Genomic DNA, 26,446 nt, shown 5'->3' with positions numbered 1-26,446 from the left:
TAGGTATATTACACACTCCTTAAGTATTTTTTCAACCTGAAATTTCACAAAAATATTTTTTACGATTAATATACCACTGTCTGTGCAGTTTGCTGCATAATTCACATTACTTACAGCTGGCTCATTGTAATATCAGTGGTCTGCTAATCTAACAGTTAAGAGCAGGTCAAAAGATTTGTGAATGCTCTGGGCATTTGCTTATTTTGCATTACACATGAATTGCTAATCCTCTAATTTATTAGTCCTTAACCTGTGCCCCGGGGTTTCCTGGGAGTCCGCAATGCCTGCTCAGGGGGTCTGTGACCGCTTACAAAATAAAATATTAACAGATTGATAAAGGGTTTATAAATAAAATAACAAAATGTAGGACAATGTTTTGATACATTCTATAAATGTGAAGGTATTTGGTATTGGAGGCTAGAAATTAAATTTGTATCTTCAGATTGATTTGTGGATAAATGGGTGGCCTCAAATGAATTATGAAAAGCCCCAACCTTCCTAATAAGAGTAATCCATTTGATACTTAGAGTATATATATATATATATATATATATATATATATATATATATATATATATATATATATATATAATCATCTTTCTTCGATTTAATAAACAAACTATAAAAAACAGTCATTACAAAATGATTCACTGAAATACAGTTTTGCTAAAATGGGCAAAATATAATATCATCCGTGGAAAGTCCTTAACCTACTATGCATATCCCCATTGATGAACTCCGTCACCCCTTGTTATTCGTAGTTTTAAAGCGGCCTTTAAAAAGTTTGTCACACAATAAAGGGTAAAAACATCAGTTGACATTTTTAAAATCAGCAGTTACCAGAGTCTGCCTGAATCTAGCTCGTCTTAACAGCTCTTTCAGAAAGAGTTTCCTGGGGTAGGCATATTATGGGCATAATAAAACGAGGTGAAGTGTGTCCTGCGGAGACTTTATGTCGCAGCCGCAGGGCCCGCTCCCATCCGAGTTTATAATAAAACCTGCCGGTACTGCCAATAAGTGGTGGATATAATTTAGTGTAAAACGGGTTACCAAAAAACTATCATGGGCATTAGTCATAAATGTTAGATAAGGTTCTATGCCCTGTGACGTTTTAACTAAAATATAATCGTTCACCGAGTGTTTCCCCAGTTCAACAGTTTTGCGCTACGCCATCGCAAACATTGGGAACAGTGTTTTAATATCGCTTATATCTTTTAACTTATTGTCTCAGGTTTGTCAAAGAAGTCTACACGCCCTGGGTTGACAATGGAGTCCCTGACATATTTTAGCCATGGGATTTTCCGCGCATGTTCCAGGGCGAGAAAATCCCCATACTACCAACCTTGTCAGGCCCACCTCTTCGTTGGTCCAGATCTTCAACCAACCTACTAAAGGCTTCACTCCTATACTATCTGCGATGTAACTACCACCCTGCTCCTCCTGTATACAATATGCTGCCGTGCTCTGTGGGACTTTCAGCATCCGCCTTAGATATTTGTTCTCGACCCTTTGCAGGGTAGTAGGTTTAACAAATCCCCAGTGGAGAAGTGTGGCTCACTGGTTAGAGGAGGCATACCCTGAAGCTGAGGTCAGACCCGGGACCAGGGTTCGATTCCCGACGCGGCAGGGTCCTGAACCCAATTGTCCACGGACTCGATAATTCTCACTTCGGTGCCCACTCTAAGCACGAGTTCACACTATGCAGCTCTGGGCAACAAGCTTGCTTAATCTCCACAACGCCCCCCCCCCCCCCCCCCCCCCCCCGCGGCGGGATGCCTGGCTTTCACCTTGGGGATGCCCAGCATGTGTGATCTCACAGGGAAAAACCAGGACGGGTTACATACATACATCTCACTGCTGTACAGGACTTTGGCACAGCAAACTGCTTTATACAATTTTAAAATCACACCCGGAGTCCAGTACCCCAGCCTCTGGGCATAATTTGCAATTGAGCCCGTGGATCTATTTAAAGTAATACACTTATCCTCTATAAGATTTAGAGTAAAATATTTGATCATCTTGGCCTTTGTTTAATGAATGCTGGTTTCTGTATTTTTGTGTATTGGTTTGCAGATGAAATGATCAAAACTGCTTAGGCCGGGGTCCTAAGATTCCAATAATCACTTAATAGGGGTCCCAAATTTCCAATAATGATTCAGTGGGGGTATCCCTGGATTCCAGTAATAATTAACCCCTTCGATGCTCATGAAGAGCTCAGCTCGTCATGAGGCACGGTTGAGCTGTGCTGATGACGAGCTGAGCTCGTCATGAAATATGGGAATAGAGATCATGCAGCACAGGAGGGGAATTGCTGCAGCAGCGATGGTGTTAAGTGGGGTCCAGACAGACGTTTTAGGACAAGGGCAAAGTGGACAATTGCCCAGTGCCCCCTTCCTTCTGGGGCCCCCACTTATGTGATCCATATACCCTTGTACAAATTTTTAAAAAAAATCAAAAACTTTAATACATAAAATTTATTTTTTATTTTCTTGCTTTCCAACACCCTACTGACACTGAAAGGTTTAGTATTTGGATAGCCTGGGTCGGGCATGTTCACAACTGCTTTCAGTGTAATCAGAGACATTTCATGGCATGGGCACAGTGGGGCCCCTTAAAAGTCTGGGAATACTTCTGAACTATGTTCCTTAACTGGATATGTTCTGTGGATAGTCCTGTAGTGAGGACTTCCAACACAGTTAAGAACAAAAGTTACTTACCTGTAAACTGTGGTTCTCCAGTATTGGTGTCTTTCATAGATTCACATGATTGAATATTCCCCGTCGTCGAAGTGGGAGTCCCACGGTACATAAAATAGCAGTAACATATGCATGTATACATGAAAAATATCATAAATAAAAATATACACACATATAATGTAATAAAATTGTAAATTTTTAAAAGTACCATAGAACATAATAGGCCCATTGAAAAGCCTAAGGGAGAACTCACTTTAGTAGCATATTAGTGTCATTATGTGTAGGTTCACATTCCAGCCAATCAGGCTGTAGCCTCCTCTAGAACCTTCTCCTCAGAAGCCCAAGTCCTCAGATTTTCGTAGCACAGAGTAAGTAAAAGTGCCTGAGGAGAAGAGAGCCTCTGAGGGGAGGATGGGAGGGTCGCATGTGAATCTATGAAAGACACCAATACTGGGGAACCACAGTTTAGAGGTAAGTAACTTTTGTTCTTCTCCAGTATTAGGGGTGTCTTTCATAGATTCACATGCTTGACTAAGAGTAGAAAGCAGTCAATCATCACATAAGTCATAAAGGTGATATACCAAAGCAAGTAAGGTAAACATATGAGTCAAAATGCAATGAATATTAAAATATTATTAGAAAAAACCTTTATGACTGGAGGCGGGTAGCAACAGAGGCTCACCTTTATTGGAAAAGATTCCGCAGCACCGCTTGACCTACTGCCGCATCCGCGGCGTCTGTTGATTGCAGGCAGTAGTGTTTTGTAAAAGTATGGCTGCTCAACCAAGTAGCAGCTCTGCAGATCTGCCTCAGCGGTACCCCCGCAAAAAGGGCAGCAGAAGCAGACACCGCTCTAGTTGAGTGAGCACGAACTGGAGAAGGAAGGGGCTTCCCAGCCCATTGGTGGCAAAAGGATATGGTAGAGGATATCCATCTGGTTATGGTCTGTTTGGTAACAGGTTGTCCTTTGCAAATTGGGCCATACGCCACAAACAATTGATCTGACTTTCTGACAGTTGCAGTTCGCTGAATGTAAAATTTGAGATAACGTTTCACATCCAATGAGTGTAATGACCGCTCAGCTGGAGTTTGCGGAGCAGGAAAGAAAGTCTTCAGGATTACGGGTTTGTTGAGATGAAAGTCACTGGGAACCTTCGGGATGAACTTAGGATTAGTTCGCAATGTCACAGCCTCATTGGAGAATTGTAGAAAAGGAGGCTGTATGGTAAATGCCTGGATGTCACTGACACGCCTCGAGGATGTCAAGGCGAGCAAGAGAGCAACTTTCCATGTGAGAAATTTTAGACTTGCAGAATGGATAGGCTCAAATGGAGGTAGAAGCAGTTGAGACAAGACCAAATTTAAGCGCCAAGCTGGTGGAGGGTGACGGATAGGTGGAAACATCCTAAAAAAGGCCCTTGTAAAATTGCTTAATGATTCTCGAGGAACATAGAGATGTAGAACCATCATGGCGCCGCCAGAAACACTTTAAGAGTTGAGTGTGAAAGTCCTGATCTCGCCAGGGATAAAAAGAAAGGCAAGATCTGTTCAGGTTTTGCAGTCATGGAGTCCAAATCTTTAGTGCGGCACCAGACACAGAAACGTTTTCACTTTAATTGATAGGTCTCAATGGTGGATGGAGCGCGAGCGCGCGCGAACACATCTCTGCAGTCCTTGTCGATATTTAGACGTGCAAATTCATTGTATTCAGGTTCCAGGCATGGAGTTGGAGGTATGCCGGATCCGGGTGACAGATTTGTCCTGCTTCATCGTGAGGAGGTGAGGTAGAGGATGAAGCGGTATCGGGTCGGACAGTGAAAATAGGAGCAGGTCCGTGAACCATGGACGCCTCGGCCATTTGGGTGCAATCAGGATGATGTGGCAAGGTTGAAACCTCATCCTGTGTAACAGGCGAGGAATTAGAGGAAGTGGAGGGAAAGCGTAGATGAAGTGGTTCGACCAATTGATCGAAAATGCATTTCCTCTCGACTCTCTGTGGGGATGCCGACTTGCAAAGCGTTGGCATTTCCTGTTGGTAGCAGTCGCGAAAAGATCAATCTGCGGCTGGCCCTACCGTCAGAAGATGAAATCGACGGTTGGTTGGTTGAGTTCCCACTCATGATTGTCTGACGACGCCCGGCAGAGTGAGTCCGCCAGAACATTGGCCACACCCGGCACATGGATGGCTGTCAGATGGATTTGATGTTGAATCGCCCAATCCCATATTTCTTGTGCCAGTTGTGAAAGTAGGAGAGACCCCGTGCCGCCCTGCTTGTTGAGGTAGTGCATGCTGGTGGCGTTGTCTGTCCTCACCAACATAGTGTGTCGCTGCATTAACCTCTGGAAGGACTTTAGGGCCAAGAAAATCGCCAAGAGTTCCAGGCGATTGATATGCCAAGTACGTTGGGTCGCCGTCCACTTTCCTTTTACAGACATGCCGTCGAGATGCGCTCCCCATCCCTCGAGAGACGCGTCTGTTGTAAGTGTCAGAGTCGGAGGGTCGTCTTGGAATGAACGCCCCGTAGATATGTTTGGAGGGTGAGCCCACCACTCCAGCGCTTTCTGGATGCGAGGTGTTAGAAGGACTTTGTCCTCGAATGACCCTGACACCTGTTTCCACTGTTTGTCAAATTCCTCGTGTAGAGTACTCATGTGCAATCTGCAATTGGGGATAAGTTGGATGCACGAGGAAGCCATGCCAAGGAATGATTTGAACATTCGAACAGAAACGTACAGTTTTGACTGCAGGAATTGCACCATCTTTACCATGCGGTCCCGTCTTTCTTGGGAAACGAACACTTTCCCCCGCCGAGAATCTAGCGAGGCTCCGAGAAAATCTCGCCTTTGCGCCGGATGAAAGTGTGACTTCTGGCAATTATTTGCAAGCCCCAAGGTTTGGAAAAGGGAGACGCAGAGCTCAGTGTGCTGCTCCGTCAGTTGAAAATTCTTGGCCTTGATGACGCAGTCGTCCAGGTATGGATAAAATTGGACGCCTTGCAGACGCAGGAAGGCAGCTACCGGGGCCAAGATCTTGGTAAAGACCCTCGGCGCTGATCGAAGGCCGAGTAATTGGAAGTGCAGCTGTCAGACTGTGAAGCGTAGATACTTCCTGTGTCTTGGGTGAATTGGCACATGGAAATATGCGTCTTGGAGGTCGATTGTTGAAAAGAATTCCCCTGGATTGAGGTAATGTAGAATTTGAAGCAGAGTTAACATCTGAAAAGTTTTCGAAATGATACATTTGTTCAGGGCCCATAAATCCAAAATTGGACGCCACTCTCCCGACTTTTTCTTGACTAAGAAGAACCGGGAATAAAAGCCCTTGCCGCGTTGACCTTGCGGCACTACCTTGATGGCTCCTTTTTTGATCATCAATTTTACCTGGGCCAAAGGTTCTTTGAGATGGGGAGAGGGTGGCCCCGAAGGTGGACGAGTGGGAGGGAATTTTGTAAACTCCAGGGTATGTCCTTTGGAGATAACGTCCAGGACCCATTGGTCGGAGGTGATTTCGGACCATTTGCAAAAGTACTTTGAGATGCGACCTCCAAGATTTACAGTCGGCATAAGAAAGGAACTGAGACTGTAACTGCTTTTTATTGTTTGAGCCACCTCTATATGTTGTTTTTCGTTGGTATGGTCTGGTGGTGGACTGACGATTCAGGGATTGGTAGGAACCCCTCTGCCGGTTATCGTTGTAGGTGTTGTACGAACAATATTGACCTGATCCTCGAAAAGTAGAGGAACCTCCGCCTCTACCTCGTGCCCCCCGAAAGGGTTGTTTCTTGTATTGGAGGGTAGCTAAGGACTTTGCAGTGTCGGTGTCCTTTTTTATCGCCTCAAGGGCATCATCTACATGCTTGCCAAACAACGAATCCCCGTGGTACGGCAAGTCCAGGACTTTTGCTTGTACCTCCGGACGGAAGGTGGTAGACTCCAACCAGCCTTGACGCCTCAAGACTGCAGCCCCAGGCAATTGACGAAAGCCCATGGAGGAAATGTCAAACGCGCATTCAATAATTCCGGATGAAATTATCTCTCCCTCCTGAATAATGGCCTGCGCTTCTGCACGGATGACATTGGGTATTTGAGGAATCAGTGCGGCAATCTCGGACCACATCTGGTGGTCGTAACGGCCCAAAATAGCCAAGGTATTAGCCGCCCTCACAGTAGTAGCCGCCATTGTTGTAAACTTTTTGCCTATAGAGTCCAACTTGTGGCCTTCCTGATCAGGAGGAGACGTGAGCGGTGTAGCAGGATTGCAGGATCTTTTCTGTGCTGCCTGAGTTATAACCGAATCTGCTTTCGGTTGTGACACCAAACAGGCCGGGGCAGATGCCGGAGCCTTATATTTCTTGTCCAATCTGGGCAAGACTACAGGTACCGAATTTGGATGTTCCATTAACTTAAGGCCCTCCTGCCAAATAAAGTCAATGATTGGTATTGTGTGGGATTGCCTTTGTGAAAGGTCCTTAAAATCATACAAGAAGCATTCACTTTCATGTTGTTGTTTTTCGACAGTGAGATGAAAATGCTTTGCAGCACGGACCATCAAATTATGGAAATTTGCAATGTCCACTGGAGGCGATGCTAGAGGTGAGGTGGACGGAGTGGAAAATGTTGGAGCCCTGTAATTGTCCCACTCATTCATATCGACGTCATTGTCGTCGTCATCAGTGTTGCGAGGATCAGGATCCTCGTTGTCGGTGTCAGGACGAGTACCCCCGATGACGTGGGTGGAACAGGTGCAGGTGCTTGAGGAAGTTGAGGTTGAGGCTGTGGAGGAAGTTGTGGTGCTGGAGAGGCAGGTGTAGATGGAGGGAACCTGCGGTTATAGTCATCTAGCATGTGCTGCAGGTTCATGACCAAAGATAATGGTATTTGCGTTACCGGCTCCGAAGTAACTGGTTCTGATTCCTCAACAGGAAATCATTTGTTCCCATCTTCGACGTTTTCCTCTTCGTCACCCTCATCACTATACTCCTGGCACTTAATGTGCAAATCAGATGGACTAGATGCCTGTCCGAATAGTTGTTCCACCTCTGAATCGTTTCCGGATTCTTCCCCACCAGACTGAAACAATTGGTCTGGAAGAGGAGTTCCACTTCTCACTGGACTCAGTTGAATGAGAGGTACTGTCCTCAAAGAAGAAGCAGTAACCACTGTAAAAGTGGCAGCTGTGGCCAAAGGTTGATGAGACGTCAACGAGCCCGTTGACGTAAATGCGGCAGTCTTAAAATCAACCTGAGGCGCCTGCGTCGTCGCCTTTGATGTAATCGACGCTGAAATTGAAGGCTTTTTCTTCGTCGACGAAGATTTCTTGTCCGTCGACGGAACCGTCGACGAGATTGGAGCCTTACTCGTTGACGATGATGTAGACGTCGAAGGGATGACAGCCGTCGTCGACGATGATATAATGGTCATCGACGGAGGCGCCGTCGACGAGACAGCCGTCGACGATGATGGGCCAGTCGACGAGCTGCTTTTAGATGATGACTTGATCCTCGTCGACGGGGTTCGCGTCGACGAGGGAAGCGTCGACGATGACTTCTTCGTCGACGGTTTTGATTTGACACTCGTCGACGACATCTTCACAATAGAAGTAATGGGTCTCACCTCCTGGGCTGTCGTCGACGAGGTGATCGTCGTCGACGCAGTACTGGTTGACATAGACATGTCGTCGTCGACGTAGAGGCTGCAGTCACTGACTTCGTCGTCACTGAAGACGTCGACGGACGCGTCGACGAGCCAATGCCAGATTTAAAAGTGGAAGGCAAGGCTTTGGGCGCAGACGTCAGAGAACCAGGTCCCGTAGACGTGCCCTGAAGCGAATCCTGTGGGGAAACAATCCTGGAGGACTCCAACAGTCTACTTTTCTTCACAAAAGGAGATGGAACCTCAGTTTCAGACCCACGCTTCTGAGAGGATTTTGAAACACCAGATGACAAACTTTCTACCTCAGAAACCACAGACTCTGAAGTCTTCAACTTCTGTAGCCACAGAAGGAGACGGGCCTCTCTATCCCTCAGAGTCTTGGGAGGAAAAGTGCGACTGTACTTACAGTTTTTCATCTCGTGGTCTGGGTAGAGACAGTAAATGCATTTACTGTGTGGATCCTCGTGGAAAAGGCGCAGTTTACCACAAGAAGGGCAGGCTTTAAATAAAGATTTCCTATTTGAAGACATTTTCTGAAGAAAACAAACAGCTAGAGTTGAAGAAAACTGAGCAGAGCTCAGGGAGACTCCCTTCACACGACGTGCGGTAGCAAATCTGAGGACTTTGGCTCTGAGGTTCTAGAGGAGGCTACAGTCTGATTGGCTGGAATGTAAACCTACACATAATGACACTAATATGCTACTAAAGTGAGTTCTCCCTTAGGCTTTTCAATGGACCTATTATGTTCTATGGTACTTTTAAAAATTTACAATTTTATTACATTATATGTATGTATATTTTTATTTATGACATTTTTCATGTATACATGCATGTTACTGCTATTTTATGTACCCTGGGACTCCCACTTTGACGACGGGGAATATTCAAGCATGTGAATCTATGAAAGACACCCCTAATACTGGAGAAAAAATGTATCGTTTTAAATACCATTTTCATTTAATTCTTTTTTTGGTAACGGGGAGACTCAGTACAACATGGCTTTGCAAAATACTTGTACAAATGTTTTATTTTAACTCTATAACATGTTTTTTTTAACTCTATAAAATGTTGAGTTTTTTTTTACATCAAAATAATACTTAATTTAAGGGTTATGGTAGAGGGTCACAAATCATTTATTATATCACCAACTATCATAATATTGAAAACACATTGCTATACTTCTTTCTGGTACATGTATTGTAAATATTAACTGTAAATACTTTTGAACATAAGTATATAGTGTGTGGACCCTATTTATATGTGATTTTGGCATGCTCAATTACTTTGTGTTATAGCACATTTTAACATTAACACATAGGCATAAACCTCTCCCATCACAAGAACTTCCCAAACAAGCATAAGTTCGGAGCATATCTTTCTATACAAGTTTAATTTTTTGGCCAGTGGAAAGGCACACACATTCAATCCAGTGCATATTCCTCATTTCACTTGCAAGTCTAGTGCACATCTGCTCTGCTCTACTTCCTAAGAGTCTGCCACTTTGTGTGGGGTAAGCTTGCATGGTTTCAGTCCAGGCGCCGAACCGGCTGCAACTGTTTATGTGCTGAACCAGCTGCATTTGTCAAGATAGCTTTCAGTGCTGTTGTCCATGGTGTACCTCGTCTATGTGCAGGTGAGGCCTGTACTTGATGTTGCTTGGTCTGTGTGAGGGAAGCTTGAGCTCTAGGTGATCTTCCTTATTTCAGGGACACTTGCAGTGTTGTTGTCCGCAATGGTCTGTTGTGTGTATGTTGAAGAGACGTTGCAAACTCCTTTCTGTGCTTTGGCATTTGTGTATCTGAGAGAAGCTTGCACTTGTGACGCTTATTATTTTGTGAGTGATGTTACACTATTGCTGCCTAGGCTGTGCAAGAGATGTTTGTTCTACTGTTGTCTGCACTGTGCCTGTTCTGCTTGGGAGAGAAGCGTGTATTGCTGCTTCCATAGTGTTTCTTCCTATACAAGTTAATGTCCAGTATCCCAGCAATTCTATAATGTCCCAAAGCCAGGAACAGCAGCCCATAATTTCAGTTATTTTTGGGTGTTGTGGATACATTTGCATAAACTTTAAAAGTTGAACATCTACAAAAGTGCATAATAATCCAGCCTTCAGAGACTTGTATACAAGTGAACGCATATTTCCCAGCTGGCTCTGTGTTTCCCATATGAGTAGTTAAAAGGTAGCTTTGCTATCAGAAACCACAGTCAGAAGTATAGGTGGAAGCTGGGGACCAGCTTTCCTGCCAGATGCCACTCTTCCATGATATGTCTTCCCAAAAGAATAGATGTCCTGACTGTAGCCTGAGCATGTGATGTCAGTGTAGGATATTGTCTCTGTTTCACTTTGAGACTATAAGACATTTGCACGATGAAGTATACCTTTGTTGGACGAAGAAACAGCCTATGAGATGTATGTAATATAATTTACTTCTATCCGAGTCCTTAGCTGGTAAAATTTACGTAACATAAAATATAATGTAATATGTTTGATGTCTCAGCCCGAAAGATTTCTTTAGGAGTCCTAAGCATATAATATCTGGGTCACCCGAGAGGCAGTTTTGCTTTCAGATGCTTGAGAACGTACGCTCGATTTAACACAAGACAACGCTTGCTGTTAGAAGACTACTGGTTTATTTAAAGTTTGGCAGATGGGACGACACTCCATCACAAACGTGGTAAATATCCCATCTGCCATATTACAAATGCCACAGGATATAATGTGCTGCTAATACGGTGTACAAGATATCTGCGATGTTTGTAATTAAATATCCCATTCATCAAACTCTAAATTATGTCCAGAGTCTGTAAAATACATGTAATTTGAGTGGTGCTGTTGCTGTCACATACAACACTGAGACTGGTCTGTGAGATTTGGGTAAAGTGAACAATAGGTCAGCTGTTTAGGTTCTGGGTGTATACAATCTGTGTAACCCAGGAATAGATCAGACGCCATAACTTAAAAGATCTCTCTAACCCTTTGGAGAGGATACCCGAGTATGCAACCTTTATAGATGTAACTTTGAGATAGCTTTCCTGTGTGATGCGTGTGTTGCGCTCAGTGTAACCTGAGACAAAGCTTTGCTCACAAAAGCTTAAATGCGCCTGATTTAATGTATATGAACATAGCTCAGTTTAGCTTTTTCACATCCTGTTACCTCCGTACTGACCTCAACTAACACTGTCTCAAAAGTTTGCATCATATTCGAATGCTTAATTTTTTTCATATAATTAGCATAAAATGATCTTGAAAGAGATGCAATACATGCCAGATCTCTTAAGAGAGTGGAATTTTTTTAAACACATCCATTATAACATTGAGCTCACTGGTGTTTAAGTTTGCCTTACAAGAATTGCAACCTCAATTCTTCAAACAGGTTAGTGCGTGACCTCCTGTAAATTGTAGCCCTTGTTCCTTACTTCTCACTCTGGAATCCATATGAGGAATTGCATTTTGAACGTGTAAATTTGTGCCACTAATTAAGACTAAATAGGGGTCGCCAAAAATATGTGTCCAGGGCCCCAATAGTTGTTAAGATGGAACAGCCTGTCAACTGGCCTTGGAGGGCGTAAATTAACTGAAAAGATTAGTAATAAATTAAACGTTTTTCTGAAAGGTGGACCCCAAAATATGCTTTTGGCCAAAGAACCCCCAAAATCCATTAGAGGTCCCTGGGTCCACAGAACTCAAAGGGAACCACTGCTCTAATGTGAATGTCCACTGTCACACAACCACAGGGAACATCAGAGTGTGCACATTTAGGTGGTACCTTTCCATATGTGAAGTTGCTTTGTGTATTACAAGGAAATTATGCTACCAATTTTTGAGGCTTTTTGGACATAAATCACACATACTCTTGAAAAACGTTTCATTATTAAAGCTGAAGTCTCCATTTGCTACCTCCAAGAATAGGGAGTTAATAGTCTTTAATGGTTAAGAGGCTTCTGCATGATCCTTGGCTTTTGGCTACTAGCTGATTAAATGTACAAGGTATACAAAGAAAGTTAACCACAAAGTTTCTACCTTAGCCCCCATGTTTGACTGAAACCGCTTGAGCTGTCGAAGCCTCATGTATTCGGATTTCACCCTTTTTTTCCAAGAGACCATGTTGATCGAGGAAGGGGGCATTGGGTTATCCATGGTCCTGCGATTGAAAATGAGAAGCAGAAAAAAACAGTAAGAAAAATGACAGGACGGGAACACATCAGAGAGTTGGTCAAGTAATGAAAATTAAAGAAACGAAAAATTAGAGAAACACAGAGAAAACCAGAGTCCCCTGAAGCCTTTCCTAATGGACAAGAACGTTCCTCGATTCTTTTTAGGATTCCAAATATGGCAAAAACACACACAAGAATTCGAATAGATTTACTTCACAGACTCCTTCATCAAGTATTCCTAATTTGCCAGTTGTTCTTCTCCGTTTTTGCATCGTCTCTTTGAAATCAACTAACAACCTTTGCATATTTCCGTAAGTCTCTTTGGAAAAAACAGAAGGCAAGATACTAAGTATTTATTATTTATTTTATTTTTGTGTTTTATAGAGCGCAAACTTGACCCGTTAGGGTATCAGATCGCTTTACAGAGTCACAGAGTTGTACAAAGGCATGAAATAATAATAGTATACCATCAATAGAAAAGGAGTGGTCAAATGGAAGAACAAGCATTTGGTAAAGCAAATAGGTCACGCCTATGTGAGATATTGACCTGGTCAAAGCTTTTAGTCATACTGTATACCAGAGCTGCTGAAAGTTTAAAAAAGAAAAAAAGTACTATGATGCAGCAAACGCAGGCAGCATCATTATTATTTTATTTTTTTTAATTGGCGTGGGGGGGGGGGGAACACAGACAAAAGGTGTGGTGAAAATGGTGCTATTACGCTGCAAGTCTTGTCTGCATCATATTACTTTTTAAGGTCTCGCCTAGGCAGCGCTTGCGCTGTCTCTGAGACATGCTGTATCTAGAATATGTTTGAAAACAACAAGGGGACCCAATAAAGTCGAACAGGGACCTTGGGAGTAAATTCTTTTAGACAACAGTGGTCCCTGAAAAGGGGAGGGAATGAGGAACAATGAATATAAATTCAGTCGTTACTATATTGGATTGACATGTCCAGCAGGACAGACGTCTAATATTTACTTGTAAACGATAGAGAGGTATTATACAGCAATACACAAGGTGGGGCACAAGCCTGTGATCTACTTCACACATGAACAACATACAGTTAAGGACAAAACAAGGAACAAGGGGCTTTTCGGCAAAAGCTTAAAGGTTCGTAGCACCAATGAATGCGCAGTGTCCAAGTACAACAAAACACAACCTACACCTTTACACTTTCTGTACACATAAAGTTTGAAGTGTATAAGGTGTTTTCAGAGTGTCTACGGCGTTTCGATCCGCCAAAGCATTACGCGGATCATCAGGACATAGATAATATGCCTAAGAATAGGAAGCCTCAATTGCCGAAACAGAGTAAGGGGGGGAAGTAGGTGATAAGGTGGATCGCGATGCGAAAGGATCCGGAATTTGATTGGCCTGGCGAAGTAGCAAGTGGTACCCTATTGGGGTCCAATTAACTCAAGGAATGAGTGACGGAAAGGTAGCCGGGTGGGGAGGTACCAGAGCTGCACAATCGCGGGTTCTGTGGAGTGTTCGCTCAGGAAGTAAGCAACGGCATGGTAGCTGCGTCCTAGCCGCTCCTGGACACACCCATGGACCCTTCTCTTGCAACTCCTGCAAGTTCGACGGCACCAAGAACAACTCCTCATCCACGAACACACAACAGATATCTGACACCAACCACCTACAATGCATCCTGCTCAACACCCGCTTGGTCCACAGGCACGCCATCGACCTCTGGAATCTACTAGACACCATCTTCCCGGACGTCGCCTTCCTAACAGAAACATGGATGAACGCCTCATCAGCCCCAGACATCACCATTGCCATCCCGGAAGGCTACAAAGATCATCCGTAAGGACCGCACCGACCAAACAGGAGGAGGCATCGCTATCGTCCATAAGAACTCCATCCGCATCTCAACCAGCTCAGACGTCAACCTTGCCAGCGCCGAACACCTTCACTTCCAGATCCACACCGACCCCAAGACCACACTCAGAGGCACCCTCCTCTACCGGCCTCCAGGATCCCGTGCACAATTCAGTGACGACATCAAGGACTTTATCACCCCACACGCCCTCCCCTCCGAGGAATACATTCTATAGGGAGACCTCAACTTTCACCTGGAAAAGAGCAACGACAGCAACGCCACCACCCTTCTGGACAATCTCGCCAATCTCGGACTCAAACAACTTGTCACTACCCCCACCCACATTGCAGGTCACACACTCGACCCTATCTTCACCTCCAGCAAACATGTCTCCTTCAGTCACACCACAGCTCTCCATTGGACGGACCACAGCTGCGTTCACTTTATCTACAATGAGACCACAACCCACAACCATCCTCAACCTACTCTGCGAAGAAACTGGAACAAAATCACCATCGACCAGATCTCCTCAGCGCTTCTTCAAAACCCCCCTGCCCACCCCTCAAACCCCGATCAAGCAGCCATTAACCTCACCCAATGGCTATCCAACAGCGCCGACATCCTAGCACCGCTGAAAAAACGTCAAATCAAACTAGGCAGCAAAAACGCCTCCTGGTTAAACGATGATCTTAAGAGATCGAAGAAACTGTCGCTCCCTCGAGAAGGCCTGGAAAAAAGACCCAAACACCAGCACCAGGGACGCCTTCAAAAACGCCACCCGCATACACCACCAACTAATCCGGTCAGCCAAGAAAGCCGCTTTCAAAGATCGACTAGATAACAACGCCCACAACAGCAAGGAATTATTCAACATCGTCAAAGAAGTCACCAACCCATCAGCCAACTCCAACGACATCACCCCCTCTCAAGCCCTCTGCGACTCCCTTGCTTCATTTTTCCACAACAAAATCGCAGACATCCACAACAGCTTCGACAACCGACCCGGAGACCAACCCACCCAACCTTCTGCAGGACCTTCACCCCCCTTGAACATCCTTAATGACTGGAACCCAATCTCCATTGAGGACACCGTCCGCCTGATGAACTCGATCCACTCAGGATCCCCCACAGACCCATGCCCTCACCATATCTTCAACAAAGCAGACTCCATCATAGCACCACACCTCTGAGACGTCATCAACTGCTCCCTCAACTCCGCCACCTTCCCGGAAAGCTGGAAACACGCCGAACTCAGCGTCCTTCTGAAAGAACCCACAGCTGACCCCACCGAACTCAAAAACTACCTCCCCATCTCGCTCCTTCCATTCCCGGCCAAAGTCATAGAGAAAGCTGTCAACAACCAGCTCGCCGCCTTCCTCGAAACCAACAAATCCCTCGACTCCTCACAGTCCGGCTTCCGAGCCAAACACAGCACTGAGACCGCCCTCATCGCAGCAACAGACGACATTCGAACTCTACTGGACAATGGAGACACAGTCGCCCTCATCCTCCTCGACCTCTCCGCAGCCTTTGACACAGTCTGTCATAGCACCCTTTTACAGCACCTCAGAAACATCGGAATCCAAGGAAAAGCACTGGAATGGATCACCTCGTTCCTCACCGGAAGAAGCCAGAGAGTCTGCCTCCCATCATTCAAGTCTGAGGCCACTGAAGTCATCTGCGGCGTACCACAAGGATCTTCACTCAGCCCCACCCTCTTCAACGTATACATGAGCCCCTCGCGGCCATCGCACGTCAACACAACCTCAACATCATCTCCTACGCTGATGACACTCAACTGATCCTATCACTCACCAGAGACCCTAACACTGCCAAAACCAACCTACATGAAGGAATGAAAGAAGTAGCCGAGTGGATGAAGCATAGCCGTCTGAAACTGAACTCAGACAAAACAGAAGTCCTTATCTTAGGCACCTCCCCCTCCGCCTGGGATGACTCTTGGTGGCCAGAGGCCCTTGGAAAAGCACCCATCCCGACGGACCACGCACGGAACCTGGGCGTCATCCTGGACTCCTCACTCTCTATGAACAGACAAGTCAACGCCGTTTCATCATCTTGCTTCAACATTCTTCGCATGCTCAAAAAAACATTTCGCTGGATCCCCACCGAAACTAGAAAAACGGTCACCCACGCACTGGTCACGAGCCGCCTGGACTACGGAAATACCCTATACACCGGTACCACCGCAAAACTCCAGAAAAAACTCCAACGCATCCAGAATGCTTCAGCCAGACTCATACTAGACATCCCGCGTAAAGACCACATCTCTGGTCACCTGAAAAACCTCCACTGGCTCCCCGTCAATAAGAGGATTACTTTCCGCCTCCTAACCCACGCACACAAAGCACTTTACGAACTTGGACCCGAATGCCTCAACGCACGACTTTCCTTCTACACCCCCTCTCGCCAGCTACGATCCTCCAACCAAGCCCTTGCTACTGTACCTTGCATCAACAAAACCACCTTGGGAGGTAGATCCTTCTCCTACCTGGCAGCTAAAACCTGGAACTCACTTCCCACTCATCTTCGCCTCACTCAGAACCACTTAGCATTCAGAAAGCAACTTAAAACTTGGATATTCGGCAAGTAATTCCCCACCCTTCTTCAAGCGCCTTGAGACCCTCTGGGTATGTAGCGCGCTATACAAATCTCTTGACTTGACTTGACTTGACTTGACCTGGGCAACAGGGTAACAGACAACAGAAGGAGGGAGAAGGGTGGCTGGGGCAACCAACACAGACAACAAAAGGAGGGAGGGGTGGCAGGTGGGGTCAAATAACAGACAACAAAAAGAGAGGGAAGCAGAATTGGGGGCTAGCAACACAAACAGCGAAAAGAGGGCGCGATGGGAGAGAGCAAGCAGCACAGACAACAATAAGAGGGAGGGATGGGGACAGTGCAAGGAACGCAAAGGAGGGAGAGATGGCGGGTGGGGTCAAGCAAAGGACAATGAAAGAAAGGGGATATGGCAGGGTTTGGGCAAGCAGACAAAAGAGGCATGCCGTGTGGTGGAAAGCAGCACACAAATAAAAGGAGGGACAGCAGAAGGAGGGAGGAGACACAGGGGAAAGCAATACAGACAGTGGAAGGAGAGAGGGTGGGTGGGTGGGTGTTGGAAAGCAGATAAACAGCAGAAGGAAGAAGTGGCTGAGGGCAAGCAAATTGTCAACGGGGGAGAGATGAACAAGCAGATGGACTGTGGCATGTCAGCAGGTGAAATGTACACAGAGAGAGTTGAAGTACATTAGGGTGATAGATAAAAAGCCAAGCACTCTTGTAGAGTGTTGCAACACAAAGAATAAGGACACAATGTGTTAATAACCCAGGGGAGAGACAAATATACAAAGAGTTAGGAAGCCTACGGCAGCGGACTAATAAGAAGCAAGGCAAACACAAGGAGATGATGGATAGAGGGCTGAAACTTTTCAGATGCTCACCCTCAGTCACCCTAAATAGGAAGGGTATGTCCAGATGTGGGTCCTGTGTCACTACGCCAATGGTTTCAAGCTACCCTGACTGAGGAGGGGTGACGCTCCAGAATCGGTCCCAGAATGTTTGTTATCCGATCCAGGGAGGACCTGAACTGGCATTTCCAACTGGACTGTTCCCATGGGGAGCAGAGTCAAGGCTGATTTGCATATGGCTGGGTCCAAACTTGAATGGCATGGTGATCAGAATAACAATGGATTAAACCCAGATCTGTGACTGGGGTGAATGTTTGACTATGTTCAACATTCCGTCCATCATCTTTTTCTGTTGCATTTTCACCCTAAAGGGTATGCCCAGATGTGTTTGCCGGGATCGCTACACCACTGGTTTCTAGCTAGCCTGACTGATGAGGGGTGATGCCCCGAATCCAGTCCAAGGATACTTGTTTTTCAGTCCTGGGAGGACCTGGCCTGGAAGTTCGGGCTGGACTGTTCCCCTGGGGAACATGGTCAAGACTGATTTGCATATGGCTGGGTCCAAACTGGAATGGCACGGGGAGTGAAATAACGATGGAATAAACCCAGATCTGTGACTGGGGTGAATGTTTGACAATGTTCAACATTCTGTCCATCATCTTTTTGTGTTGTAATAAGCAAGCAAAGGAGAGTGACAATGAGGCCAATCAATGGAAAGCTTCTATGACCACAGTTAGAAAACAAAAGATCTTGCAGTCAACAGCGTATGCACGGTCTTAGGCAAGACCTGACAATGGCTACTGCCACAGGGGTAGATGTTGAGATGGCACTAAAAAGGCAACAACAATAAAAGCGGATAAAAAAAATAGATGCTGTGGACTCAGTCCTCAACCTCTGTGACAAGTGGCTGGAGCACCTAGTGGACCAAAATCTCAGGACCATGTACACGTAGAGTTATGGAAGCAGCAGAAATATATTATATTTATAAACCTGAACAGTAGGACAGAAATCGAACCGCATTACCCAGAAGCCACAGATGGATAGTAGGCACTTCACAGATGCCTTACAATCAAGTAAAGTTTTTCCACTGCTAAGCTCTTTACAGTGATCAGGGAAGTACTGCATATTAAAACCAATGGCCACATATGAATACATAACGAAAACAGAGTGGAGCTACAATAACAAATGTAAAGGTACACTGGTTACTAAAGTGCATACTTGTGCTCCCACTTTTATTAGACAAGCTCCCGGCATGACAGCCTCTAACACCCAATATCTGTTAGCGAAACATCCAGTGTCAACTTTATGATTATACAACCTACTGATTACATTAATTAGATCATACTTCCATCACATAAGGCTATATCAGTCACAATCAAACCATGCAAGAGCATAGTGGATAGGAAAAACGCAAAGAAAATCGCAAGGCACTGAGAGATGCATCTAGCTACGGAATTACAAGCTAAGAAAGCATACATGCAGTGCTCAATTTAAGCTGTTGTTGCCGGTAGGTGCCACTAGCACTCATTATTAGGTTTAGCCTGACGTAGCACTGCTCAGCAGTGCTCGCGCAGGCGAAATCTTATGTTTACCAGTATGGGGCTTTGTCCCGCCTCTCTCTTCCATTGGCTAGCTCCATAAATGGAGGCTAGCCATTGGAAGAGAGATCTGTCCGTCATTGTCGGAGCAGATTCGTGGGTGTTCCGGCGATTTTTTCGCTCTCCGCCCCTTTTAGAACGTCATGCAGCGCTGGCCCCCATTGGGGGTTTACTTTTTTTTTTTTGCCCGGATGTTTGCGGCCGCCATTTTTTTCATGGAGCTCGGGTGGGTGGGATGATTCGAGGATGTCGGGAGTTAAGGGTTTCTAGACGCTGATGCATGCTGCGGGGGAACGTTCTTATCATTGTGGTTTCCGTGTGATATTTGGCCAACAGAGCTACAGCAGTTTCTTTCTGATACCACAAGATCCGCCATGCCAAGTCGTTTGCTCGACCCTCCCTCTCGGGTGACTGCCTGGTTTTCGATTGGTCGGTGGGTCACCAGAAGGTGCACTGAACGCCGCGCTGGAGCGGGCTGTGGACAATAGAGCACCGGAGAGGGCTAGAATGCTGCCACCCGGGAGACACCTGACATCCGGGCACACAGGTCCGTGTTTTCCGTAGGACATCCAGTTTTCGGGCACTGGGGAGGCTCAGTAATTCCACATCCGGACACGAGTGTTGCAGTAGCAGGTACGCCCGGCGCGGACTTCACGCCAATACCCGAGGCAGCAGCGCAAGCGCCAGAGGCCGCCCGCACAGACCGAAGCTGGAGGAAGGCAGTCCCGCCCCCCGCAGACCGAGGCACGGCGGGGGCGGCATGGCGGATAAGGAAGGTATGGGTTAGGCCAAGGTAGTTGAAGAAGCGCTCTGGGTGTTGAGGCTGGTTGTTTGGGGTTGCTTGGTTTAAGCTGAGGAGAGTGGAGATCGTGGGGTGGTCTGTGGCTGGGAAGCTAGGGTCGGTGTGACGGGAGAGTTACTGGGGGTGCTTTCAAAGAAGTTTAGGATGGGCTTGTTGCCTTAAGGATGGGCTCTATGCAAATAACGTGGGATTATTTAGCGAGTTGGGGCTGACGCGTCGTGGGAGTGAGGTGTGCAGTTGGAGTATAGGAAAAAAGAAGCGAAGTCGGCTGATAGGCATGTGTTTGAAGCCCCTTTCTTAAGTTGGGAAGCTATTATGTGCAAGTGGTATTCTATTCATACTGTGCAGGTTGAGAATGTTTGTTCCTCTTTTTGTGGCTGCCTATGTTCCTAATCAGACTGTAATTCATTCGTGTCTCTGTCACTGCTTGTCTCTATCTTTTACTGCAGGTCTCATTATCTACGGCTACCTGTATGTCACCGCTTGACTCCCTTTTTAGCTGCATTTCTCATTCTCTGTGGCTGCCTGTCTCATTCTCTGCCTCACCCTCTCTTGCAGGGACAGGTTGATTGATAAGCTCTACAGAGAGATCCGTGCTCTGAAGGAAGAACTGGGGCTCTTCAAGTCAGAGGTGAAGGCAGCAGCTATCCCTTATTTCCATAAGCAGCATCTCTGGGCCCTAATCTCCCTCATCAGACGTGCACATCTTTATTTAAGTAGCTACTGCAAGCAGAAACTCAGATGCAAACCTCTATCAAGCATTTCTGGATACATTCACAAATCTATTCAAGATAAATCTTTTATGTCCTTTATAAATTTCACCAGAGGCAAACAAAATATGAGAAGCGCAGTAGGAGCCACAGAAAGAGTGCACAGGGAAGCATGGGTTGGGGTGGGCCTCTCCCCTACCCTTCTGAAAAGAAGGTGCGTGGTAGGGAAACAAGCCCCCGTCCAACAGTATCCCCTTCTAAAATAGAGTCAGTGAAAATAAAAATGAATATAAAAATGTCTGCATTTGTACTTGGAACCTATTGGGTTGGCATTGCTTAGCACTAGGGACCTGATTCATATATGAAAGCCTTCTGCAAACCTAACTCAGAGGTATAAGTAAGCTATTGCAGTTCCTGAGATTTTAAAGCACAAAGTACATTTATGATGGTCGAAAATCTGTCTGCCTGGTGGATTTTCCACCATTGTAATTTTAGGGTTCCAATCCTTTTCTTAGGGTGAAGGGCAGTCATTCGACACTGGGCTGTATCTTGTGCAGGTACTGGGGTTCACCAGGCACTCGCACAACCATGCCACACTCTTTTGCACTTGAAGTTGAGCAGTCAGTGCTCACTTGAGGAGGTGGAGAAATTAGAGACTAAATAACACTCAATGCCCAGCCATTGTGAAGCTTAAAAAAAAAAATAGGATTTTTATTAACAGGTAAGCAGAAAGAACAAAAGTTACTTACCTGTAAACTGTGGTTCTCCAGTATTGGTGTCTTTCATAGATTCACATGCTTGAATATTCCCCGTCGTCGAAGTGGGAGTCCCACGGTACATAAATAGCAGTAATATATATGCATGTATACATGAGAAATATCATAAATAAAATATACATACATATAATGCAATAGAAATGAAAACTTGAAAAGTACCATAGAACAGAATAGGCCCATTGAAAAGCCCAAGGGAGAATTCACTTTAGTAACATATTAGAATCATTATGTGTTGGTCCACATTCCAGCCAATCAGGCTGTAGCCTCCTCTAGAACCTTCTCCTCAGAAGCCCCAGTCCTCAGATTTTCGTAGCACAAGTAAGTACAAATGTTTGAGGAGAAGAGAGAGAGCCTCTGAGGGGAGGATGGGAGGGTCGCATGTGAATCTCTGAAAGACACCAATACTGGAGAACCACAGTTTACATGTAAGTAACTTTTGTTCTTCTCCAGTATTAGGGTTGTCTTTCATAGATTCACATGCTTGAATAAGAATAGAAAGCAGTAAATCATACATTAGTCATAAACGAATATAACAATTAAGTCTTGGCAAAACATATCACTTAATAAGCAATTTTAAAACCAAAACATGACAAAACCTTTATGACTGGAGGCGGGAAGCAACAGAGGCTCACCTTTATCGGAAAAGATTCCGCAGCACCGCTTGACCTACTGCCGCATCCGCGGCATCTGTTGATTGCAGGCAGTAGTGCTTCGTAAAAGTATGGCTGCTAGACCAAGTAGCAGCTCTGCAGATGTGTCTCAGAGGTACCCCCGCAAAGAGGGCAGCAGAAGTTGACACAGCTCTCGTGGAATGAGCTCGAGCCGGAGCAGGAAGGGGCTTGCCAGCCCGTTGATGACAGTAGGATATGGCAGACGATATCCATCTGGTGATAGTCTGTTTAGTTACAGGTTGTCCTTTGCACACTGGGCCATATGCTACAAACAATTGATCAGTCTTTCTAAATGTAGCTGTGCGTTGAATGTAAAATTTAAGGCAGAGCTTCACATCCAGAGTGTGCAAAGAGCGTTCCGCTGCAGATTGAGGTGCAGGGAAGAAAGTCTTAAGGACAATAGGTTCATTGAGATGGAAGTCACTGGGAACCTTAGGAATAAAACTGGGATTTGTTCTCAAAGTAACAGCCTCGTTGGAGAACTGCAGAAACGGTGGCTGTATAGTAAAGGCTTGGATGTCGCTGACGCGCCTGGATGAGGTCAGAGCAAGCAACAGAGCCACTTTCCAAGTGAGGAATTTTAGATTGGAAGAATGGATGGGCTCGAATGGAGGCAAAAGTAGTTGAGACAAAACTAAGTTTAGTCGCCAAGAAGGTGGAGGCCGACGGATTGGTGGGAACATCCGAAAAAGGCCCTTGAAGAATTGCCTGATTATCCTGGAGGAGTACAAAGATGTTACGCCATCATGGCGAAAACGAGAGATTGCAGCTAGAAAAACCTTTAGAGTGGAGTGTGATAATCCTGATCTTGCTAGTGACAAAAAGAACGGCAAGATTTGTTCTGGCTGAGCACACATGGGATCCAGTGTTTTAGTGGAGCACCAAGCACAGAAACGCTTCCACTTCAACTGGTAAGTTTTGATGGTAGATGGGGCACGAGCACTTGCTAGCACTGCCCTACAATCTTTGTCGATATTCATGTGTGCAAATTCATTGTACTCAGGTTCCAAGCATGAAGTTGGAGGTATGCTGGATCCGGATGGCATATTTGACCTTTTTGCATTGTGAGAAGATGTGGCAGAGGATGCAATTGTATCGGATGTGTCAGAAAGAACAGAAGAAGATCTGAGAACCAAGGACGTCTCGGCCATTTGGGTGCGATCACGATTATTCGACACGGTTGGAATCTCATTCTGTGTAACAGACGAGGAATGAGCGGTAGTGGAGGGAATGCATAGATGAAGTCGTTCGACCAGTCTATTGAAAAGGCATTCCCGCTCGACTCCTTGTGTGGATGCCGGCTTGCAAACCGTTGACACTTCCTGTTGAGAACTGTTGCAAATAGATCCAACTGTGGTCGGCCCCACTGTCAAAAGATGAAATCCAACGTTGGTTGGTTGAGTTCCCATTCGTGGTTGTCCGAGAGGGCTCTGCTGAGCGAGTCCGCCAGCACATTGGCCACACCTGGTACATGGATAGCTTGGAGATGTATTTGCTGTTGGAGAGCCCAATCCCATATTTCCTGTGCCAGTTGTGACAGCACGAGAGATCTTGTGCCGCCCTGTTTGTTGATGTAGTGCATGCTGGTGGTATTGTCCATCCTCACCAACAATGTTTGTCCCTGCACTACTCTCTGAAAGGACTTCAAGGCCAAGAAAATCGCCAGTAGTTCTAAGCGATTTATGTGCCAAGTGCACTGAGACGCCGTCCATTTTCCCGTCACGGACATCCCGTCGAGATGTGCCCCCCAACCTTCTAGGGAAGCGTCTGTCGTTAGTGTAAGTGTTGGTGGTTCGTCCTTGAATGAAGGACCTGTCGCTATGTTTGGAGGATGAGCCCACCACTCCAAAGCTTTTTGAATGCGGGGCGTTAGATGGATCTTGTCTTCAAACGATCCCGATACCTGCTTCCACTGGCTGTCTAGTTCTTCTTGAAGGACTCTCATGTGCAATCTGCAGTTGGGAATCAGTTGAATGCATGAAGAAGCCATGCCGAGGAATGATTTGTACATCCGGACAGAAACGTACTGCCTTGACTGCAGGAACTGAAATTTCTGTAACATTCGGCCCAGTCGCTCCTGTGAAACGAACACTTGCCCTAGCCGAGAATCGAGCGAGGCTCCTAGAAAATCTCGCTGTTGAGATGGTTGAAAGTGTGACTTTAGGCAATTGATGGAGAAGCCCAACGTTTCGAACAGGGATATGCAGACTTGTGTGTGCTGTTTCGTTAATTGAAAAGTCCTGGCCTTTATCAGGCAGTCGTCCAGATACGGATAGAACTGGATGCCCTGTAAACGCAGGTGGGCAGCCACCGGGGCTAGAATCTTGGTAAATACCCTCGGTGCTGATCGAAGGCCGAATGGTAGGACCTTGAATTGATAATGAAATTGGTCGACTGTAAAACAGAGGTATTTCCTGTGCCTGGGATGAATAGGCACATGGAAATATGCATCTTGAAGGTCTATAGTTGAAAAGTACTCTCCTGGAATGAGGAAATTCAAGATTTGAAGTAGGGTAAGCATCTGAAAAGTCTTTGATGCGATGAACTTGTTCAGGGCTCTCAAATCTAAGATGGGGCGCCACTCTCCTGATTTTTTCTTCACTAGAAAGAAACGGGAGTAAAACCCCCTGCCGCGTTGACCTTGCGGTACCAATTCTATGGCTCCTTTCCTGATCATAAGCTGCACCTGGGCCAACAGTTCCTTGAAATGGGGAGAAGGTGGACCCGAAGGCGGGCGAGCGGGGCGAAATTTCGTAAATTCCAGGGTATGTCCTTTTAAAACAACGTCCAAAACCTATTGGTCGTTGGTAATGTGCGACCAATTGCAGAAGAACTTCGAGATTCGACCTCCAAGATGCACAGTCGTCTCACTGTTTTTTGTTGGTGTTCGCACCACCTCTGTAATTGGACTTACGCTGGTAAGGTCTGGAGGTGGATGAACGATTTTGGGACTGATAGGATCCTCTTTGTCTGTTATCGTTGTAAGTGTATGCTCGATATTGGCCTGTTCCAAGAAAAGTAGAGTTTCCTCCTCCTCTACCGCGTGCTCCACGAAATGGCCGTATCCGATATTGGAGAGTTGTCAAGGACTTTCCTGTATCTGTGCCCATCTTTATAAGTTCCAAAGCATCATCAACATGCTTACCGAATAAAGATTCACCGTCGTAAGGTAAATCTAACACTCTGGACTGGACTTCTGGACGGAAGGTCGTTGATTTCAGCCAACCTTGACGGCGCAAGACTGCAGCAACTGCTAGTTGTCGGAAGCCAGGAGGATATATCGACGGCACAGTCGATTATTTCTGCTGAAATTTTTTCTCCTTCGAGAATGATGGCCTGCGCTTCATCCCGGATGGAGTCGGGCATTTGAGGAATCAGACCAGCGATCTCAGACCACATTTGACGGTCGTAGCGACCTAGAATGGCTAAGGCGTTGGATGCTCTCACCGTTGTCGCTACCATAGTGGTAAATTTCTTTCCAATTGAGTCTAATTTACGGCCATCCTGATCAGGTGGAGAGGTCAAGGGTATGGCTGGATTTCGAGACCTTTTTTGCGCCGCCTGAGTGATAACAGAATCTGCCTTAGGTTGTGAAACCAAGCAGGCCGGAGAAGTAGGTGGCGCTTAATATTTTTTGTCCAATCTAGGTAGAACGGCTGGAATGGAATTAGGACGTTCCATCAACTTTAGACCTTCTTCCCATATGTGGTCTATGATAGGGATGGTATGCGTCTGCCGTTGAGGCAAGTCCTTAAAATCATATAAAAAGCATTCCGTTTGTTGAGCCTCGATTGTTAAGTGGAACCTTTTCGCTGCACGAACCATAAGGTTATGGAAGCTCGCGATATCCACTGGTGGCGAAGCTCTTGGTGACGCCAGTGGAGTAGAGGGTGTCTGTGCCCTATAATTGTCCCATTCCTGCATGTCATCATCAGTGTCATTATCCCCAGTGTTATGAGGAGTTTGATTCTCATTATCAGTATCAGGACAAGCACCCAAAGGAGATGTAGGCGCGACAGGCGCCGGAGCTTGAGGCCTGGGTGCTGGAGACTGTGGTCGAGGTGCTGGAGACGGAGGTCCAGGAGCTGGAGACTGAGACCGGTGTACTTGAGGTGCCGGGGAAGGAGGCAAC

General features: G+C 45.9%; 1 protein-coding gene across 1 annotated transcript in view; it reads right to left on the bottom strand.

Annotated features, from left to right (window-relative positions):
• The window catches only part of EZH1 (enhancer of zeste 1 polycomb repressive complex 2 subunit), a 298,197-nt gene that overhangs the window by 227,673 nt on the left and 44,078 nt on the right, over positions 1-26,446 (bottom strand). Inside the window, exon 2 of the mRNA XM_086924094.1 lies at positions 12,370-12,490. Within this exon, the coding sequence (XP_086780220.1) occupies positions 12,370-12,490 (121 nt within the window). The remainder of the gene's footprint in view (positions 1-12,369; positions 12,491-26,446) is intronic.

The sequence above is a fragment of the Lissotriton vulgaris genome, chromosome 5, assembly GCF_964263255.1.
Source record: "Lissotriton vulgaris chromosome 5, aLisVul1.2, whole genome shotgun sequence".
Lineage (NCBI taxonomy): Eukaryota > Metazoa > Chordata > Amphibia > Caudata > Salamandridae > Lissotriton > Lissotriton vulgaris.
The sequence above is the reverse complement of the archived record's forward strand: the minus strand, read 5'-3'. Positions and strand labels throughout refer to the sequence as shown.